This window comes from Epinephelus lanceolatus, chromosome 5, assembly GCF_041903045.1.
Source record: "Epinephelus lanceolatus isolate andai-2023 chromosome 5, ASM4190304v1, whole genome shotgun sequence".
Classification (NCBI taxonomy): Eukaryota; Metazoa; Chordata; class Actinopteri; order Perciformes; family Serranidae; genus Epinephelus; species Epinephelus lanceolatus.
This window is the reverse complement of record NC_135738.1, coordinates 21,246,868-21,260,766: the sequence shown is the minus strand read 5'-3', so window position 1 is coordinate 21,260,766 and position 13,899 is coordinate 21,246,868. Positions and strand designations below refer to the sequence as shown.

At 39.9% G+C, this 13,899-nt stretch overlaps 1 protein-coding gene across 2 annotated transcripts; it reads right to left on the bottom strand.

Annotated features, from left to right (window-relative positions):
- Positions 1–229: 229 nt before the first annotated feature.
- usp3 (ubiquitin specific peptidase 3) lies at positions 230–13,615 on the bottom strand. Of its 2 annotated transcripts, XM_078167870.1 has the most exons (16): positions 13,583–13,615; positions 12,959–13,102; positions 12,634–12,694; positions 11,692–11,829; positions 11,152–11,235; positions 10,862–10,943; positions 9,250–9,329; positions 8,168–8,281; positions 7,639–7,752; positions 6,560–6,709; positions 6,045–6,151; positions 5,786–5,866; positions 4,799–4,917; positions 4,569–4,682; positions 2,056–2,123; positions 230–1,413 (listed from the first exon to the last, which is right to left on the bottom strand). In XM_078167870.1, exons 2-16 carry the CDS (start codon positions 13,047–13,049, stop codon positions 945–947), a joined length of 1,872 nt encoding a protein of 623 aa, XP_078023996.1. In that variant the 5' UTR covers positions 13,050–13,102; positions 13,583–13,615; the 3' UTR covers positions 230–944. The 2 variants fall into 2 exon arrangements, with proteins under 2 accessions (XP_078023996.1, XP_033491913.2); XM_033636022.2 differs by lacking the exon at positions 13,583–13,615 and having other exon boundaries at positions 12,959–13,443.
- Positions 13,616–13,899: the final 284 nt, after the last annotated feature.

The window sequence follows — 13,899 nt, the reverse complement described above, 5'->3', positions numbered from 1 at the left end:
AACAATAGGCTCATGCAATTTTAAAGATTACCAAAAAAATTGGCACTGAGTGAATAAAAAGACTTAACTGCTTAAAAAGTAATGGCAGAAATAAACAACCTTGTCCTCCTGTCTCCACGCTGACTGGCTGTCATAATGAATTTGCTGGGTCGCTTCAAAAGAGTGGTGTTCAGAAAAGGGTGAAATTTAAAGGTTTTTTTCCACAGATAAAAAAACAAACAAGCAAGCATTTGAAAAAGATTCTTCATTGTATTTTGTCATGTTCACTTTGTCTGATACACGTTTCATCAGGGCCCGTTTCTAGACCATTTCTGATCAACATAAAATCTTAAATTATACTCCAGCATCGATACAGACAAACAAAACAATTTGAGAATGATCATTTCTTTCACATTGGTTCTGGTCAAGAAGTTAAAACAACTTGCTAAAGCCCCACTGAGCACTTGTCAGTCAATAAATGCATTGCATTCTATATCCTAAAATCTCCCCTAATGACTGGAAAACAGAACTACGAGGTTTTTAAGAGGTGGAAATTACAAAATTAGACTCTTTGAAAACAATAGAAACTCCAAATATTGTTACAATGACAGTGTCTCGACACGATCAATCTCTTCAGTCTAGACTAAACATTGGACCAACTGAGGTTTTCCAAGGCTACAGCTTTACTTCACTATTTTAAACAATCACCTTTGGAATCTATTACGTACGGAGAGGTCTACCTCGACTGAGGAATACAACATCAAGGAAATAAACGCATAAAGTCATACTAAACAAAATCCAAGCAGCAAATTATACTTGATGCTGTCATGCAGGTCATAAAAAACAAAACAGTTGCACATATGTTAAAGGTGGAAATTAACTATTTAAAATCAAGCACTGTGAGAAATGTGATTGAGGTGAAGTCGAAATGGAGTGAGGAGCTGGTCTGAGGCAGTCTGACAGAATCATTGTGCAACGGCTTGTACAGTTTGACTGGCTTCCTCTGTTGCAGCCTTGTCTGAGGTATCTCTATCTGTCGCTGCCTCTATTGAAGCTGTGTCAGCTTCATGCAGTTCAGCCATGTCTTTACCCACATTTTCCAATTCAGCATTATCTGAGGCTGCCACGTCGTGGGTATTCATGTGCGAAGCTGGCACATCCATCAAAACTGTATCTGCGGCGACTGTGTCTGCTGCAGTCTTGTCCTGAGCAACTGCTTCTGAAGGACCACTGACCATGGCTGCTGCCTCCACAGCAGGCTTGTTTGTGGCAGTCTTGTCTGAGGCCACCTGTTCAGTCCTCTCCACGTAGAAGAGGATGTAGGCCTTGGCCTTCCTCACTGTGTCCTCGCTGGTCAGAGTCACCGTGCTGTCGTTGAAGTGATACCAGTGGCCCTCGTGGCTGCCATATGCTGTATAATGCCCTGATCCAACCCTGTGAACACAGACACATATATCACGTTCTGCTGTCTGGCTTCTTACAAGGCTGCATTTATTGCTGCTGAAGTGAGGACGCATTCAGCTCAGCAGTGCAACACCACCACCTAGAGGCCAAAGGTAAAACGGCAGCACTTTGATGAACAGTTCTTGGCAAATCTTAACGCATTTTCAAGGACTCTCAGCCTAATGCCTTTCAGCGTTTAGTGGCTGCATGAATTTTTAAACAGCAGCTGTCCACAAGGCTTTTCAACAAAATTACATCTGAATTGTTTATATAACAAGCAGGAGACAGACAGCCAACTGCGGTAGGCAGAACTGCTCGGCAAATGATGTTTAGATTCATAGTTGAGTGCTGACTTTTCTTTTCTCTTCTCCAGATGTTAATTGTGCTACCATGGTGACAGAAGCACATCTTGCATGTGTGTGAGCACATGATCAGCCGTCGGCTGGAGGAGGGGGAAAAAACACCTCTCGACCCCAAAGAAGTCTGACAAATATGCAAGATGCTGCAGTGCTCTATGTGCTGTTTGCGCTCATTTAAAAGAAAGCAAATATAATCAAACAGATGAAGCTTGAACAAATATTAATTTCAACTTCTCCATTTGTGTGTTTGAACAGGGATACTTCATCGACTCACCCCGATCCATGATGCACTACGACAGCGACGAGGTCATACAGGCAGCTTTCTGGTAATGAGTTCTCTGGCTGCAAACATGAAAAAGACAAAATAAGATATTTCCTTCTGGGCTCTAAATGCCACTGAAAAAAATCACGCCTCAGAGATTTACAACTGAGAGGAAACACTTTGCATCTGGACATGTATGCAAAACCAAGGTTTCACACACAAATGTCAGAAAGGACATGAAAATGATGGTAACCTTGGTGGTCAGAATGACAACAGGTTCATAGGTGTTTAATAGAAAGACAAAAAAACATTAAAGAATGATATCAAATAGAAGGGTGTATGGCGAGGGCAGACCTTAGCCAAGGCCAAACGACCTATCTGACAGTGTTAACTAAAGTGAAAAGTAATTTGTGTGTCCGCCCCGAGATTCGGATCCACTCCAGAATTCTTACTCGGCCTATGCTAAACACTTCCACCAAGTGTCATGAAAATCAGGCCAGTGGTTTTTTTATAATCATGCCGACAGACAAACTGAACCGGGAAACTCCAGTTTACACGAGTACCTCGCTCCGAGTTTGTCAGATAACAGAACTGCTGTTGAACAGTGACCCCTGGAGGCATTGGTTTAGAAACTTAAGAGTCTAATCTTTGACACAGAAATGCACAAAATAATCTTATCAAAAGTCGGTGAAAATTCTCAGTCATCCAGGTCATGGTAATCCTAAGTGCTATATCGTAGGCAACTGGACTTGCTTGTGATTCTTAATGACATAGGGGTCACGTGAGCAACCTATGACCCTGCTAGGGTTCCCACCCACACAGGGTTTATAGCCTGCAACTTCGTACCAGTCATTTAGCTTCTTGGATGAGAGGCGAAACGTCTTCAAGAAATGCAAGCAAGTCCAGTTGCCTACAATATAGCAATCTTATCAAAACTGCATCAGCAGCAAGTGTGCCATGCAGTCATGGAAACAAGAAATAATAACTTTATTTGTATAGCACAGTTCATACAGCAAGTGCAACTCAATGCGCTTTACATAGTAAACATATCAGAGAACATATCAGATAAATAGTCAGGAGCCAGTCCATTAAGAGATTTAAAAACTGAAAGCAGAATTTTACAATTAATTCCAAAAAGAAAAGAAAGCAAAAGAAGAGTGTGACATGCTCAGTCATGGAAACAAATGCGGGTGTCCTACATGGCTGGCTGCAGATCTGTCACCAAAACAGGTATCACCTAGTGATCCAAATAATAAATAATCAATGCACTACAGATGGTGGTGCTGTGGCACAGCTCACCGCCCATCACACTTCATTCATAATGTAACATTTAGAGTTCTTTATTTTATTGCTTTAAAGTCTAACAGCTTTTTTTTTCATTGATTAATCTGTCAACTATTTTTTTGATAAATCGCTCAGTTGATTAATTGTTGGAAAACGGTAATATATTCCGCACGTCTCCGATGTCTTCTAATGTCTTGTATTGCCTGACCAACAGTCCAAAACCCAAACATAGTCAGTTATCATAGGAAATGAAGAAATCCTTACATTTAAGACTCTGAATTCTAGGCATTTCTATTTAAAGACTTAATCAACTATCAAAATAGTTGCAGATAAGTTTGATGCTGATGAATTAATTGTTTTTCAGCTTTATTAGTGCGCATGATGCATCATTTTATTATGGATGTAGTGTATCTCTGGTCTGCCAGCAGAGGCTAACCCTGATCTCTCTAGTTGCCAACTTCATAACATGCTTTTTTCTCTGTGGATATAGAGGAAAAATTCTGTTTGACTAAATCACCAGTTTAGCGAAGGAGACAAAGATTTATGTGTATTAAAAAAAAACTCCTAAATCTATATCTATTCAAATTGTTGATTTTTTATGATGTCTGCAGCTCCTCTGTTTGTGCCCAACGCACAGTGCAGCCATTTTAGTTCGTCATGTTTCACATGCATTACAAAATCAGTTGTCTAGCGTTTTGCTTGAGATCTTTCCATGCTGTGACTAGTGTCCTGACTCCTTTTTTAAGTTACCAAACCATAACCCTTCATTACAAAGGTTTTAATTTGGCACAAGTACTCAAAGTTCTTGTGGTATTGTGTTGTTTCCTGCAAGTATGACTGGAGTAATACCAATAAAACTTCCCTTATGACCACTTTGCCTTACTTGTATTTCTCTTGGAATCTTCCATTATAGCAGACACAGAAAAGCAGGATTGGATTATTAATACAAGTCTTTGTGGGGATGTTTATTTTGCAAAGCTACAGCTAATTTCAACAGAGGTCTCTTAAAGAGCACAGCTGGCCTCTGACGCATTACAGCTCTTACTGCGGACTGTTTTCTAACTAAACTACAGCACTTCCATTTTCATATATTTACCATTCCTTGTTTTTTCATTGTAGACTGATGTTAACTGTGTTTGTAAAAGTTCCCAAATTACCATGATTTATACCATTTCCTGTCTGAAACTTGAAAACTTTATTGTGAAATTTGATGATCAGCATTTCTTCTGTTTTGAGCTCACCTCAAGTAAGTAGCCCCTCATGTCCAGGCGTTTCAGTGGAAACTCCACGTAGGTATCCACCTTGTTTCTCAAAAAGGCTGTCCAGTGGAACCTTTTTAGGTGCAGACACAAAACCTGATAATATAGGAAATAAAACCTCCAATTATACCGAAACACTATCTTCCCAACTACTCTGCTTTCAGAGAATAAACTTTCAAATTAAACTTAAATGAAAAAAATTCTGTCTCTACCTTTGGCAGCATCTGGATCCAGAACTTCTTAGTGGATTTCTGTCGCTTTTTACACTTATGGCAATAGTACAGCTCCGTTTCATCAAGTTCTTCCAGGTCAGTGAAGCTACGTAAGCAGTCTAAAACAAAAACAAATAAACAAATAGACAATGTACACAATTAGAAATGAATACTTCAAAAAAACTGTCTACAGGATTCACACAAGGTGCTTGAATTTTGAGGGGAAAAAATCAAGTACTGTTACACCTCTAAAAGAACCCCTTTTTCAACAAGGTGCTTAAAAAGTCCTTGAAATTCAGATTAAGCATGTAATACAGTCTTATATTTGGACCAATGTTTTGTTCAGTTAATTATTTAAATTGCTCAGAATCTGAAATCGCTCAACTTTTTCTTTATTAATTCTAACACATCACCATCTCCACAGCACGCTCTCCTCTCCTTTCTTCATAACCTTCATAATGTCATGCCAATCTCTGTAGTTTATTCTCTACTCCAGGAAAAAGAGTAGGTCTATCTTAGTGTGACAAAAAGCATGACTTAGCTTAATGACCCAGTTTTTCACAGTGATTTGTTTTTCCTCTCCCTTCAGCAGTGTGCCGTTGTGATAGGTCAGCAGAAAACTGAGAGCGTAACTATATATCCAGCTGACAACGTTTCCTTATGCATAGGACAGTTCTATTTTAAGGATGATTTTTCCATTCTCATCTTGTGTGCTCCTTTTTGTAATGAGTTGATAATACAATTAAACAGAATGTGACAAGTGAGCCTTCACTGAAAAGAGACATTGATCACATCATTTATTTAAGTTTAATAAAAATGTATCTTTGGAAACAAATAAGTTGCTTTGAGTTTAGTCCTTGAAAATGGGAGGAAGAAAAAAAAAACAGTGCTTGGAAAAAGTACTTGAAAATCCCTGAATTTCAATTTCTAATATCTGTATGAACCCGATGTCTAATGAGTCATCACCTCTGACAGTGTGAAACTTACCACGCAACGTGCAGGTGGGCCCTGGCTCCTGGTCCTTACTTCTCTTTTGTCTGAACTGGCTGGGAATGTCCAAAGACAGATCTGAGAGAAAAAGAACGGAAATAAATCCTCTGATATCACACATCATAGTGATGTAATTATATTCCCCTCAGTAACTGTGTTTGATTTTTTTCTTGTTCGCTGGAAAAAAGAGAAAAACACAGAGCCTTTCTTCAACTTGCTATATTTGGCTGTTCACTAACAAAAGTTGTTGTCTTACCAAGAAATGGATCAAACTTCCGAGATTCTGTTCCACATATCAGGCAGTTGACTTCATTCTGAAGTATGCCACCAAAATTGGATGTGACAACACTGGCAGTCCCATTTCTGTGATTAAAACAAAAACCAAACATAAAGCAGCTTTAATCACTGAATGCACTTTAAAATCTTTGGGTGTTTAATTCATGCACAGGCAAACAAATATGCAAACATGATATTCTACATGTGGACTAGTGAATGTTCACTGACTAGTAAATGCTACCTGTGCATCTAATCATTACAACTTATAAAGAATAAAAGTAAAAACTTGGCTGCTTTCAAAAAGAAAATAAGCATGAAAAATCAAACACAGTGTGCTAAAATGCTTCAGTAAAATGGGACAGTGAATAAAGAAGAATAAAAAGACACTTTGGCAGCATGTCTACAATGATAAACGTGGCCTCTTTATCAATATAAAATCAACTGGAAAACAGCACAAACACCACACAAAATAATTATAAAGGTGCGTGGGCTTACACGCAGCATTTGCCCTCTGCGGTGGAGAGTCTGACCCCATCCTGAGGTGAGACTGGGTGTGACGCCCCGTTGCGACTGCACTGGAGCTCCCTGTGGAGATGGTCCAGCAGGTAACGCATGAACTCATGTGCGTCCTGCTGCTGATAGCCCCTGGACACACACACAAAAAAGGCCTTAAATGACATTACTGTAACAACTCACAATAGTGTTTTGACTATAATATGCTACACGTAAAGCTGTAGTGGGTAACTTTCATATTTGCTTAAACTGTCACTGTATTTACACAGCATTAAATGAGACTGATAATCTGTTAAAAAAAAAATCATGCACCTCTGCCTCCTCTATTGCCTTATCACGCCTCTAATGGCCTTACAGCACATGAATGAAAACAACCAATTAGAGCCGAGAAGTCTTTAACACAGCTGTCAATCATGTCAAACACTTTGTGAACTGTGGTCAAACTGTTAAACTAGACAGCACTGATCAAATACGAATCAAGGCTCTGTTACTGCACTGCCTATTTCTCATCTCAAATGTTTTCAGAAACATATTTTAGCATACTGTTCAGCTGTAAAATGAGAAAGTTGGTCTGGCTGGGTGCTTGGTACTTTGATTGACTGTATCCAACATGGTGGCTGGGTCCCAAACCTTAATTTTACAGCTCAACAGTACAATAAAATATGTTTCTGAAAACATTTGAGGTGAGAAACGGGCACTGCAGTAACAGCACCTTGGTACATACTTGATCAGCGCTGCCTGGTTTGACAGTTTTACCACAGTTCACAAAGTGATTGAGAGCTGACTCCTCTGCTTTGATTGCTTGTTTCTTGGTGCACCACGGTTGAATCCAAAGAATGCCATTAGAGCAGTAGGGGGAGGAGGGCCATGATTTACTTCACAGATTATCTCTCTCATGCACTTCCTTCAGACTATAGCGACACTTTCAGCAAATATGACACAGTTATTTTCCTTAAAGTTACCAACTGTAGCTTTCAACAAACCAAGAGAAAAGAGAACTGTTTACTGCTCAGCTTAAGGAGCTTAATTCTGGGAACATTTTCTATGCAGTGTTTGCATACCTGAAACTTGGCATGATTTTCCATATAGCATAAAACAAGGAGTCTGGACTGAAGGCCGTCTGACTTCCTTGCCACAGGGAACAAAGGGTTTTCCTGAATTCCTCCACCAAAGACCTGTTCAACATAAAGCAGCGCTGTTATTCCACCGCACAGCCGAAGACAATCCACATCTAAAGCCTGTCTAATGCTCTGTGGACTGAAGAGAAGGTAACAGAAGACACTAAACCTTACCAAAACTCAAACTCATACCCAAACCTGTGTCAGATTGCGTTACAGTGTACAGTAGGTTTTATTTTTCTGGTTATTCATTGCACAACACTATATCTGCACTACTTAGTGTGTGTCACCTAGTCTTGCTGATATAAGATAATGACTGCTGTTAGGAGCCTCATAAGAGAAGATTTCTGAGAAGGTTGCCCTCGTGATCACTCACAAGTAACAATTTTGTCAATCTTATACTTGCTGAAAATGATTTTTGGATCAATGCACTCAGCCCATAAATCCTCCCTCCTACAGAAGAGGACCTTACACACTGTTGTCCCCTTGGCTTCGGGTGTGGTACATCCGTCTTCCTGCCGTCTTACCACTGCGTAGAGCCACTGCAGGCAGCTCCTTGAAATAACAGCTGAACTGCTCGATGTTGCTGTCAAAGAAACACGATTGGGTTAACATGTTTGACAGCCAACATTTGGAAAATTAGCAAAAAATGTAACAGGCACAGTGTTAGTGATAAGCACACTTATTACTATGGTGTTACAAAGGAACTGAATACAATGCAAAAAGTTAGTGATGTTTTTGCATTTTAACTGCAGATATATCAAGTCTATGTTTTTGAGGTTATGTTTTGGGCAGGTTTTTGCTTTTTTTGACAGTACCGCTGAAGATGGACAGGAGAGTAGGAGAGAAAGAGGAGGAATGACATGCAGCAAAGGGCCCAAAGTTGGAATCAAACCAGGCTGCTGCAAAGCACTCAGCGTATATGAGGCACACACTCTACCAGGTGAGTTACAGGTCACCCCAGTCAGGTCTATGTTACAAAATATTTCTGACCCCCTTCCAAATCAGGCCAGTATTTTGAATTTGCTGATGACTTTAAATATTTATTGACTTTACGGAGAAGGCCAAGGTTGCCATGCAAACAAAATAGAAACACACTAACTGCTGTATATCATATTACATACTAAATACAAGTAGAATTTCATAGCAAAAATCAGCTTTATAAGGCACATTTCAAGTTTCTGCAAATTCATTTCTACACCCTACTGAAAAAAATGAAAACTAATGGCTGCCTGGAAAGTAGGAAAATGGATGTTTATTTAAAATAAATCTACAGTATGCATTGGTAAATGCTCAGCAATGTACTTGAAATAAGGTAATTGTGAAAACACGGCAGTCCTTTAGAAACCCCAAAAATTGTGTAAGCTGGGAAATCTGTCCTCTGACTGTGTCTTGTTTCTAAGCAGCCCGTGTAATTCCCCTGACTGTGCCCCAGACTGTATTAATAAAGGATGACTAGTCATGGGGCCCTGGGTCTACTGGGGCAGAGCAACTGAACCATACTGCAGACCCATTTTACCACACACATCCCTCATCTTCAGTGCAGAGCCTTACCTGAGGGACTGCAGGATGGCATTCATGAAGCACGTGTTGCCTAAATTCCGCAGGCCTGTAGCACCTGAAGCCACTCCGTCCTGACAGAGATAAATATAAAATGCACAAAGATGAGTGTATGTATGACTTAGAAAAAAATCACTTTTAAGCTAACATTTAAAAGATATCTTGATAGTCAACTTAGTCAACTTTGAAGTGGGGTTGTATGAGGTACTTATTCACAGTCAATATTACACACAGTAGATGTCAGTCTACACACACCCAGTTTGGAGAAGCAGGCAGGAGTCCGACACAGACGTTATGCAATGTACTGTTCAATATGAGGGTCACAAAAAACCCCCAATGAATTTTAGCCATGTAAAAAAAAAAAAAAAAATCAATATCAGATTAAGTGTACGCTATATATAAAATATTTTCAAGGCACCTTACTGACAGATAGCCCTTTCAAATGGGGAACTGAGGCCGTTGTACTGCTTTGATCAAAGTCAGACACCCTGCTGAGAAAAACAGTAATTTAACATTGTCGAAAACAAGAGCTGCTGGTCTACCGCTGCTTCGATCACTTAGTTTCTGTGTGTTATTGTGTGACTTCGGTATTTACAAGGGTTAGCTCAGCATAGCAGTACACTGCCTGGCATCCGTGTCAGTACTCCTGCCCGCTGGAGTACCGACACGGGGGCGTGCCAGCCGACATCTGCGGTATGTACCACACTAACTATGGATTAGTACCTCATACATCCCACTTCAAAAAATTCCAAACTACTCCTTATAGGCCCACTTCTGACTGTTAAAAAAATTCTGAGGATCACCTTCTGAAATAAATGAGGAAAATAAGACGGTTCAAAACAGAGGGGAAAAAATACACTGGGCTGTAAATGTGTTATGACACTGACAGCTGTTAATGTGATGACTTTCTGTTGTGCCTGAAGACCGTGCCTTTTGCTTCAGAAGTATTATTTTGGCTTCCCAACACATCCCGGGTGCTTTGTGTTTGAGTGTGTCTGGAGCTTCTGTGGTATTAGCACCTCATTTGACAGGATTTCACCACATGCAACATGCTGTGCTCTCAGCTCAGCAACACTGACTGCCATTATGAATCCACATTTATCCAGGATCACATTTCCTCACCACATTTTTTGGAGCTTTGACTGGTACCCGCGTTGTCTCTCATGTCACATTTTAGTTTAAGGACCGATCCATTTTGTGTCACTGCATCTAAGGGAACGTTAGCGAGCCAACAGGGGCAAATCACTTTTGTAGTATGTAACTGATAAATGATTTTTCTTTAATTTACGTGAATTCTCGAGCACATCTAAATACAAAAATAACTAGTTTTATAAAATAAAAGATATGATAAAAATATAAATGTAATCTAACCATTTGGCAGTACGGCTGCAGCCCACCAGCACTCTGAAAATAGCTGGTGTAGAGCTCTCTAAAAGGCTCCTGTGACTAATTTCATTGGAACACTCTCCGAGAGTGTGAATAAAGACTTGTAAAATGATTTGAGCTGTAGTACAGTCTTTTGTGCTGGCACACAATCGTGGAGTGGCTTCAACTTACAGCTTCTTCTTTCAAAAGAAATCAATAAGGATATTTTCAACCCACTTACATTGTCTTTCAACAACTTGCTGTCTGGAGCTGGGCTTTCCTGAAGTTTTCTTTTCCTCTGTCTGTCACCCATCAGCGCCGAGCTGTAAGAGGGAAAAACATTTTCCTCTTGTATTGAGCATGTTCAGATGTGCAGATACATCTTAATCTTTGCATCAAACACTGTCAACTATCAAAACTACAGCTACATTTTAATTAGTCATATATACATAATTTGGTGAGTGTAATAACGACAGAGAACAAATGAGACAAAAACAATACATTTAAAGACTTACTGAGATTTGCACTTACTTTTCTAAAGTCTGCAGATGCTCCCTCACCTTCTGCACCAGCCCAGGTTTGGTGTCATTGACGACAAAGTCATCGCATCTGTAACTATAAAATCCACATTAGTCAAGACACATAAATGTTTTACAAATCAATAAACTAACTGAAGTTTGGACCCATTAAAACTCCATAACAAACAGGATATCATAAATGTACCGCATTCTGTTTCACTTTGGTAGATTGCAACATTTAACCGCAGGCGTAAATGTGGCAGAAGAGAGTTTCAGCAAACACTCCTAAATATAGTTCATACAATTTGGATCACAGTTTGCTTGTATCAACATGTGATCATTTGTATCATGTAACCAGAGGAATGTTGGATCACTTATAAAGAAACTGATTAGCTTCAATAAATCCATAATGATGGCATAAAGAAACAGTTGGTCCCTATTACAACACCATAACAATCCTTTGACTGTTTTATGACGGTGACTGTTCTTTTGCAGGGCCCACAGTGAGTCACAGATTGCCGATAAAGACAGGCTGGTCATGAAGGACACTCACCAAAAGACGCTGTAGTTGCTGCAATCCATGCAGACAGAATGATAGGATTTCTCTTTCTCCTGCTTCTCAGCCTTCTTTTGAGTAATGCCAACGACTTGGCTCTCTTCAAAGTGTTTCTTCGCGTGTCCATTGACATACCTATGCGGAAAGAGATTTCTTTATAACATACAACATCTGGACCTTCCAGAAAATAATCCTATTATAAACAGTAACAGGTGTTGGCCTTAACGTATGCTCATAAATGTTATCAAAGAATCTGCCCCTTAAAATAAATACTGCAGTTTTGATCTCATGCACAACTACAGCGCACCTTATCGACCAGAGCATCTGTTTTTCTCAAAGAAAAATCCCTGATAATCTTTGAAAAGCCCCAGAGAGTTGTTAAACACCAAATGCTAATGTTTTGACAGTATTTCAATAATCCTTGAGGATTGTTCTTGCCATCTGGATAAAAAAACAGTCGGTCTGCTGCACAATAAAAAAGATTTTTAACCTATTTGCCAAGCTTGGACTACATTCCCTTATCCAAAATAAGACAGTAACTGGAAATGACATCTTTCCTTGCTCGATTAGATTAGATCTTTGATTGTGAAAGACTGTCAAAGAAAAAAAAGATGATTAGCTCTGTGACATGAATGAAAATGTAGTACACAAAAGAAACTGGGGCTAGTCAGACATATCCTATACAGTAACAGCTCTGGAAGGATGCTCCAGCCAAATACTTAACGTGTATTTTGTTAACCTCAGGTTTTAAGGGCCTTATTTAAAAACAGCCATTTCAGTGACCACTGTATGACTAAAAACCTTAATGTGTGTAAATCAGCCCTTACACACAAAGTCAAAATGGTCACCAAAAGCAGAAGGATTAAGGCACACCAGAGTGTTACCTGAGTTATAGTGTGGTGTGTTTGCTACTGTGAGCACAATAGGAGGACAACTTACCTTCCACAATGGACCATGAGACAGGTAAGGCAAATCCATGGACTTTTATTGGACCTGCAAACTGGAGATAAAAGATGAAGCCTTAATTTAAAAGTGCATAGTTTAATGGCACATTGTATTGCTGTGATTTTCTTTTAAATGGAGTATTCCTTCATGTGTGATCTGCCCTTGTGATAGCTGTTGACTTGTAGCTACATTATCTATCTAGCTGGCACAAATGTGGCAGTATCGGCTCCAGCAAGGCTTGGATCCACCTTCAATTTATGTATGCGTTACCGTCGATTTTAGCAACGTTAAATAAACGGGTGACAAACACTTCTCTTACCGTTGCAGCACCAGGAGGACGGGGTACCGTTGGGGAACCTGGAGGTATCGGCAGGAGAGCTCACGCTTGAGTTCAGATGAGGGCACTCCATCAGCTCACAATTGTGAGTAAGTCAGCTAATTTTAGCCAACACCACAACACCAACTGTACCAGGAACACGGCAGATAACAATAGTTAGCCAATTAACCTGTACTAGCTAGCTAACGTTAGCTGACCAACTACTTCTGCTCGCGAGCGCACGTTTTCCTGTCTTCGCTCGCGTTAACACGGTTGGTAGCTAACGTACTACACTTCTTGCATATTTTCAGGGAACGGCGGCTTACAGAAAATAACGGTCATGTCGTTTCCACCCGGACATACTGTAAGTTAAAATAGTAACGTTTTCTTGGGTGTTTAACGTACTGGATAACTGCTGGCGTTTGCCACAAACAAATGGAAATAACTTGAGGAAGTGACGTGCTGTCTGCCGGCTCGGCTGTTTGCCAACTATACAACAAAGATGAAAAAGCTTCTGGGATAACGTCTGACTACTTCCGCCTTCGCTTACACTCCCCAGGCCGCTTATCGATAATGCAGGGGCCTCATATTTAGGTTTGTAGCCTTTAACGTCGTATTGATACTTACTGATACTGGAAAGCTCTAATATTACACAAAACTACGCCATATTGTGAGACTTAACTTGTTTTGAAGTGTCGCGCATGCGTCATAGCGAGCCACTGCCACGCTTCCTATGCCGATAAAAGCGAACTGTGAGTTTAAAGCGAGTCTTAATTTAACCCATGCATATCCTCTCCTCAGAAATTCATCATAACCGATCATAACAAGTGTCTATACCAAATATGGAACCACAGATCTATGTACAATGTATAAAAAAGCCCATCTTGCAATAATAAATGTGAGATTAATTCTTAATTCATGTTTCAGAGAGCAGGGAAACTATT